Source organism: Oculina patagonica, chromosome 8, assembly GCF_052425735.1.
Source record: "Oculina patagonica isolate OP01 chromosome 8, crgOcupat, whole genome shotgun sequence".
Taxonomy (NCBI): domain Eukaryota; kingdom Metazoa; phylum Cnidaria; class Anthozoa; order Scleractinia; family Oculinidae; genus Oculina; species Oculina patagonica.
In genome coordinates, this window is record NC_135765.1 from 14,759,617 (window position 1) to 14,767,821 (window position 8,205).

The 8,205-nt window shown below is 35.1% G+C and overlaps 1 protein-coding gene across 1 annotated transcript in view; it reads left to right on the forward strand.

The window, feature by feature from the left end:
* The window catches only part of LOC144663874 (uncharacterized), a 34,791-nt gene extending 31,127 nt beyond the window's left edge, over nucleotides 1-3,664 (forward strand). Inside the window, exons 4-8 of the mRNA XM_078524957.1 lie at nucleotides 62-221; nucleotides 632-695; nucleotides 1,226-1,479; nucleotides 1,919-2,090; nucleotides 2,834-3,664. Coding sequence (XP_078381083.1) covers nucleotides 62-221; nucleotides 632-695; nucleotides 1,226-1,479; nucleotides 1,919-2,090; nucleotides 2,834-2,967 — 784 coding nt within the window. The 3' untranslated portion in view covers nucleotides 2,968-3,664. The remainder of the gene's footprint in view (nucleotides 1-61; nucleotides 222-631; nucleotides 696-1,225; nucleotides 1,480-1,918; nucleotides 2,091-2,833) is intronic.
* The last annotated feature ends 4,541 nt before the right edge of the window (nucleotides 3,665-8,205 follow it).

The following is an 8,205-nucleotide window of genomic DNA, read 5'->3' on the forward strand; positions in this document are numbered from 1 at the left end:
ATAAAATATTTAACTCTTTGAAAATAACTTTTAATTAATAAAAGTGATCTTTTTGTACCAGGTATGGTGACAAAGTTCCAAAGTCAATCCCAGGTCGTATTTTTTCCATCATCTGGATCCTGGTGGGTATCATCAACATGACAATCTTTACGGCGAACGTAACTTCTGCCTTGACAGCTCTTTCTCTGGACCTAGAACCAAGTAGCCTTGTGGATTTGAAGGTTGGTCTTTCTATCTTCGAAGTGCAAAATGGTGGGGACAGCAGCACTTGGCCCAGAAATAATACACAACAGAATGGGTGTACCTCAACGAAAGAAAATTGCACTGCAGGGAATGTCTTCTCATCCCTAATCCTCTGCAGCTGAATTCTTGTTCTTGTCTAGCTTATTTAATTGCGCTTGCATGAAGTGTTATTTTAAAAAGCACTCCTCGTCCTTTTCCTTATTATTTTCTTCTCATTTTCATCAGATGACCTTTTGAATGAGAAGTAAAGTTTTCACGACTGAATTTCTCTCGTTTTCGTCAACCATTATGTGCTGTTATTCCGATTAAAAGATGACTGTACACGAAACTATGTATAAATAAACAGGGAACAACGAAAGTACTAATTTTCTTTTTAAATTCGTATTAGGTGGCAGTTTTGGGCAATGGAACAGAATACCAGCATGCACTCGAGGAAGGTGCTCATCCAAAAGGTTACTGCAGATAAACAGTAATGTTAACTTAAGAACCATTCCCCTTCATTTTTAGGAGCTTGTACTCTTTTAGAATTTAGGGGTCAAATTTGTATTAAGGTTAAGCAAATTCCGTTTCTTTTAAGACAAGATACCTTTATTGATACACTACTTTTGATAGGTTATGAGGTCGTTGAAAAAGTAATCGTGTATCAAAGAGCAACCAAATGACACCTTATATCTTACTTATCTCCTTAAACTTAGCTAGATCGCTCAATTAAAAAGGAATAATTATAAATTGGGCACTGTATACGTGAAGCCCCTTTTTAAATTGATAATCGACAGAAAATACTAAACGAAAAAAATCTTATTTACAAAATACTTTCCCAGTTCCGGCCTATCCTGGTCTATGACAGTGCGGGACTTCTTACCTTATTTCCAAACGATTCTGATCCAGTAAATGCTGATAAATCTAAAAACAACGTTAACAATAGATCCTAGTAAACTTATCTTATACTTCTTTGCATGTTACGCTTTCTCTGTGTATTTAGTGTACGACAAAATTGATGACATCATTCAAGCAGTGAAATCAAAGAAAGTTGATGGAATGTTCTTGGATCGCTACACTGCTTCCTATTATCAGTCAAGAGGGAAACTGCAATCGCTTATCACTGTCAAGAAGCTAGATTTTCGAAGGGACATTGGAGTACTCTTTTCCAAGAATCATCAAGGGCTTGCAAGTTGCTTAGGTTTGTTTCGCTCAAACATCTGGCGGTTGTTTCAAACTCTAACTGCAACTTTCAAGGTATGGTTCTTTCTTCTCTGTATTATTGAACCAAGTTATGCCAAGGTTTTTGCTGCACATGAATTCTAGCCCATACGCTGCTACAGAGTTTAAACCTGGACATAGACATAGATGTTGTAATGACAGAAATATGATAGAAATGATACAAATCAAACTTAGATTGATTTGTATTTTCCTTAGTTCCATATTTGGTTCCATAATCTAATAACAAAGAAAATTACAAATCAACTGGTTTTAAGTCGTTTTGACCTCTTATTGACATCAACACCGTTTCCGACGCCGGCCGACGAGGAGGAGGAGGAGGAGGAGGAGGAGGAGGAGGAGGAGGAGGAGGAAGAGAAGAAGGAGAAGGAGGAGGACGACGACGACGACGATGACGACATTTGGCCAATTAAGACGACATATTTAAAAGGTGATCGTTTTCATTTTTTCATTTCAGCTTACGCAACAGAAGCCCACCAAAAAAGTCACCCTGTTTGTTGATTCCTCCACCTTTGTAAAATACGTGGTATGCACATCGCTTGGGGTGTTACTTGGTATGATCATTGTCGGAATAGTGTGGGACACCTTTATGCGAAAGAAGGCTCGAGTCCAAGAGGATGTTGTACTAGGTACGTGTTTCACACACAACGGTAATTTTATTAAAACAACGTTTGATGTGGAATTAACACAGGACTGACAGCTCGCCTATGTTTAGAAACAAACTATTTTTTTATTGGCTGGCCTTTTCGTCGATTAATTATTTTATAAGCTATTTCGAAGTGTTAAGGTCAATTTAAGGACTTAATGATTCCCCATGCAGTTGTAGTTATTCGTCAAAAAATATATATATAATTAAAAAACACATTTTATTATTACAAATTCAGATCGATCTGGTTGGAATCACCACTTTCGATTTTAAATTTTGGTTTACACAATTATGATTGCTGGCGATCATAATAAGCTGACTTTAGAAACCAGACACAGATTGGAAATATGGCAAGAATTAGAGATGACTCCGAGACAGTTTAAGGTTCATCTTTTTTAAAATACCAGTGAAGAATGGCATGTGTTTTTTTGCTGCGATTCTTGTAAAATGAGAAAATGAAATAAGTATCAGTAAAGTATGTCTAAATGTACTATCACTGCAATTCACATTTTGTATATGTATTATTTTTCCCAAGTTATTACGTTTTTTAGTATTTCGCGCAGTCTTTATATTCAGCATTACATGCTGAATAAATAAATGATTTTAAGTACTCAAATTTTACCAACTCAGCGTTACATTTGGACTTACATGGTAAATAAATTAAATAATTTTGGTACTCAAATTTCATTTACAATTCAGTCATGTACATTCAATGTATAATTGTAGTTTCAGAAGCGCAGAATGAAGGAGCGACAGCGAGACGACAAACCATTCAAAACGACGTGGCAGAAGCAAGGAAACTTCTTCTTCAAATGCAAGAGCGCTTTAACAAACTTGAAGCCAAAGTTCGGGAATTGTAAAAAAGCATTTCCTCACCCCGCTGTTTATGATCAAACCTGTTACAATGTTTTATAAGCCAGACTCTTGAGGAAAGATATACGTATACCATGCATGCCAACAGTATATCTTGATATATTAGCAGTATATCGCGAGCAGGACTATATAACAGTTAAAGCATCGTTTTGGGTTCCTTTAATTAGTTGCACTGTAGTTTTCTAAGATAAGGGGGAAATTTTAATTGGCATCCCTAAGATCAATTTCAAGAATAAACTATCCTAAGAGAAAATGTTACCTAGATTTTCCTAAGAGTTCTTCAGCTCTTTTGACGTTTATCTTAAAGTATTGATCTTGGGTTGCTTTTCCATTAAATAAGGGTTGCGAGAAGGAAAGATTAACTTATATTCAATAGTTAACATAAACATGACATCAACAAAATGTAAAGCAAGCAAATACTTTAGCTGGTTATGAAGTCCTTCAGCTCACATTGAGTTAAATAAAAGCACAGCACGAGTAGAAAACGATTAGCATTAGAAATGGCCTACAGTGTTAATTAGGTTCAATACCAACGTAGTACTCTTTCTAACAAATGTAGATATTTGAAATGCACATTATTAAACACATTCTTTAAAGAGTGTCGTACGTTACAGATTTGGATAGTACTTTGAATGAATTATATAAAGTCATATAATTCTCACGAATTGAATTAAAAGGAATAAGAAATTGATATTGACAGTGTAGAATCAATTATTTACAAAAGGAAATATCCAGGCGCCTTTGGATGGTAAAGATAGCAATAGAATACCTTTGAATAAGCTCTCTTGCAAATCGGCTACACGATTCTTTGTCAAAAAAAAGGTTGTAACACCTACTGCCGAAAAAAGGATGGTAAAAGCAAATTTGAATGAAAAAACAATACAACTCATATATAGCCTTCCTTTCAAAGTTACTAAGGACACCAGACTTGCCATCTTTCAATTTAAAATTATACATCACATTCTGCCAACAAACTCAACACTTTTTAGAGACGCACTTAAAGAAACCGATAAATGTCACTTATGCTCTGAAAGACAAACACTAGCTCATCTTTTCGCTTCCTGTTCAAAAGTTAAGAGCTTTTGGTCTCATTTTACTAATTGGTGGAATTTCAAAAACTCCGAGCCAATAACTCTTGATGAAAACATGATCATTTACGGTGTTGTCAATGACTTCTCTCGTCGACTTGGTTTAAACCTGTGCTTGATTATCGCAAAACATTACATTTACACTGCCTCCAGAAAAGAAGAAGAGTACTACTGGGAAGCTTTCATGGCCGTTCTTGAAAGTAAAATTCAGATAGAGATGCATAAATCTAAGAAAAGATACAGTTGTAATCCGTAACAACAACTATAGAAATAAGTATATATAGAAATAAACATATATAGAAATAATAGATATAATAACAACAACAAAAGTAGGCACCCAGGTTTCCTGTTCTCTGTAATATATTCTTTTTTATTTAGTTTCTGCATGCCCTTTGTGTAACGTAAATTATTCTCTGTAAGTAAGCTATGTATTGTAGTGTATTGTAATTGCAAGTAAGCTATGTATTGTAATGTATTGTAAGTCAGTGTTAATCAATAAACTGCTTTATCTAAAAAAAAAAAAAAAAAAAAAAAAATTATTTACGGACATTATATAACATCGTGGTTCCAGTAAGTCGCTCTCGTTTTAATCACTGTTTTCAGTATATTGTGTAAAGATATAATAATAACGACATTTTAGCGCAAAAAAGGATACTAAAGTAAACGTACTAATGGTTACACCCGCTTGCAGTGTTACATACATAGCTATCTTTTCGCATCCATCTTTCGACATCGTCTTTTGACGTGCTGTTTGAAATGAGCCAATAAAAACCGCGGATGCATACCGGTATTGGTTTCATGCAAATGAGCCCACAAGTTCAGAGGGTCATGCTAGTGGGCTGTAATTGGTGGATAATCATCCGTCTTGTTTTTTTAGTACGTCGAAAGATGGATGTCGATAGAAAACCGCTATACACGTAACACTGAAAGCGGGTGTAATTTAAATTCCTCTCCTGCGAGAAAAAAATTCGACATATCAGTTCTCTATAAAACAGCATTTGCCGACTGTATTCTTCCAAACATAATCATAATTATCCATCATATGTAATCACGTGCCAACGATACACCATAATAGAAATGTGCATATTTTCGTCTCTATATCTATCGTCTATATCGTTCTAAACGATTGTAAATATTTTTGTCTACCATTAATTTTTAAGTTATTGATTAATGAATTAACAGACCGACCGACCGACCGATTTACCGTATATCTGACTATCTGACTGACCGACCGACCGACCGACCGACCGACCGACCGACCGACCGACCAAACGTAACAGAGCTCTTAGAGAAAGGGGCCATTACTTCATACTCCCTAAAGTAAAAACGGAACGATTCAAACGGGCTTTTGTAAATAGATGTCTTTCTACATTTATTTCTTAAAATCTTTCTTATATTACAAATGATAGGTTTTCTTTTTCTAGTTTTAGCTCAGTTTGTTAGTGATTGTAAAGCCACACGTATGTTGAGTGAAGAAATTATTCAACATGACACGAGCGTGGGACAAAGAAAAAATCTGAGTCCCCGACGGGAATCGAACCCATGGCCTCCCAGATACCGGTTGGGCGCTCTAACCAACTGAGCTACGAGAGACTCGTTGTGAGCTGGGCCATTTACTAGGTTGATATATGACACGCGTCCTGCAAACTGCTAGGATCAGCAATGTCGAAATCATCAAATGTCGAAATCCATCATATTACCATCTTTATTATTTACTACACCTTTGATTACATTTTGACATTGCTGATCCTAGCAGTTTGCAGGACACGTGTCATATATCAACCTAGTAAATGGCCCAGCTCACAACGAGTCTCTCGTAGCTCAGTTGGTTAGAGCGCCCAACCGGTATCTGGGAGGCCATGAGTTCGATTCCCGTCGGGGACTCAGATTTTTTCTTTGTCCCACGCTCGTGTCATGTTGAATAATTTCTTCACTATTTATCACCGAGCTTAAAATTTACCATCTTTATTATTTACCACACGTATGTTGTGACTAATTTCTTAATGAAGACTTCTAAATGTTCACTTGTAGTTTTTTGATAATTTTGCTTTTAGTTGATATTCGATGTAAATTAATCCATGAAAAGCCTTTTGGGATTGGGTTAATTAAGTTGTTGTTAGTTGACATATGATTACCAATGATCCCCAACATTACTTATCTCTTCGCCAAACCTTTGGAAGAAATCAGTTAAAACCTTTTCGTTCGGACTTCTAGTTCTACTAAGGTGTTACTCGCTAACTCACTAACTCTCACACGCACGCTTTCTGGTGTTGTTACGTTTACCATAATTATTCAGTATCCACAGATTTTCTTCGCCTCTTTGTTTGAGATTTTCAGCGACCACGGATGATTTTTTTTGCCCTATAAGTATGAACAAGTGTAGGTACAGAACACAAATTTACCGGACCGACCGACCCACCGACCGACCCACCGACTGACTTGCTAGCATGCTTCTACTATAATCAGTCCATTTAATTACACTAATTCAAATTAACCTTGCGAAAAAAGCAAATTTACTTCAAATGTGCGGCCTGGACCAATAGTGAAACACGTTTACAGGCTGTTCAATAATTATGTTTAGACAAACTTTGATGTGGGAACGAAAGCGCTTTTGTTCAGTTGAGTTAGTACAGTTTGCACATATTAACGGCTTATAGGTGTCTTGGATATAACTCAACGCCAGAATATACAACAGTCGGTCTCCTATATTTTTAAATGCCATTGACTAAAACTTATTTTGATCTTTCGATTTTATAATTATAATAGATATGTTTTTTTTGGTTTGTTTTTTTTTTTCTTTTTACTACACTAACAAAAAATAGTAGTAAACCTGCAGTGTTTTTAACATTATTTTTTTACCTTTCATTTTTGCTAAGTAATCATTAAATCTTCTCAACATAATCGTAAACTTCGAGAGATGATAATTGTAGAATTAAGTCAATTTTTATTTCATCATAAACTAACCTTCCCTATCTTTTATTAACGTTAATGGTTAAAGCTGCGAACAGCGCTTTTCTTCGGTTGAGTTACAGTTCACTCATAACAGTTTTTTTGTTTATATGCCGGTCTTGGATACAATTCAACGTCAGGCAGTACAACAGTCGGTCTCCTTACCAACTTAAACTTATTTTGATCTTTTGATTTTAAAATTATAATATATGTCTTTTTTGTTTTTTGTTTGTTTTTCTTTTTGTTTATTTTTGTTTTTGTTCTTGTGTTTTTTTTTTTTGTTTTTTTTTTTTTTTTGCTGCACTGACAAAAACAAGCTGCACACCTGCAGTGTTTTGGATATTAAATTTTCTTACATTCACTTCCGTTACGTAATCATTAAATCTTCTTTACTTTTTTATGCCTTAATAAGGGATTAAATTTGCAAAAGCCATTCCACAACGCTACCAAATGTTGATTTAAAAAATATTTAACTTTAAATCAGCCACAGTTGGAGCCAAATTCAGTCTCTGAGTCAAAAATATATATTTCTTTTAACAACACTATTAATATTTAACTACTTTCGTGAATTTTCAAATCATTAATAAAATATACGAAGGACTTTTGAAAGTTTCATGGTGACTGCGTTCATCTGGAACACGATCGATAAATTAAGAAGAGATTTTAAAGGTAGGGAAATAGAAACTTAAACATAATCTATAATATAAAAAAAAAATATTTAAAGTGGCTGTCGCTATAAGTTTTTAATGTGCTTAATTTTCATTACTAGGTTACATAGTACATACTAGGACATACTTTACTTTACTTTACTTTACAGCGGCCAGTTTTATTTATTTAGGTTGCATTTACAGGTATTGTACACTAGTTAAGTTCTTAGATCACACACACTAGTATAAATTACTAATCACTAATCCAAAACAATCTCCATATTCATAACTGAAATTTAGAAAATGAAAAGCAGACAAGACGTTCGAAGAAACGCTATATTTCGGTCTATTATAGAACCATCGTCCGCATTTAACCCTCGGACGTACAAGCAAACTCATACCCTCACCATCGTACGGGGAGGGGGGGGCGGTGGATGGAACCCCTCCCCGGAGTTTTCGTTATATGAAGGCGTAGCGAAAATATTTTGCACTGAGAAGAAAGCCCTAAGCTTACTCTACAAGATGACATTTTAATTGGTTG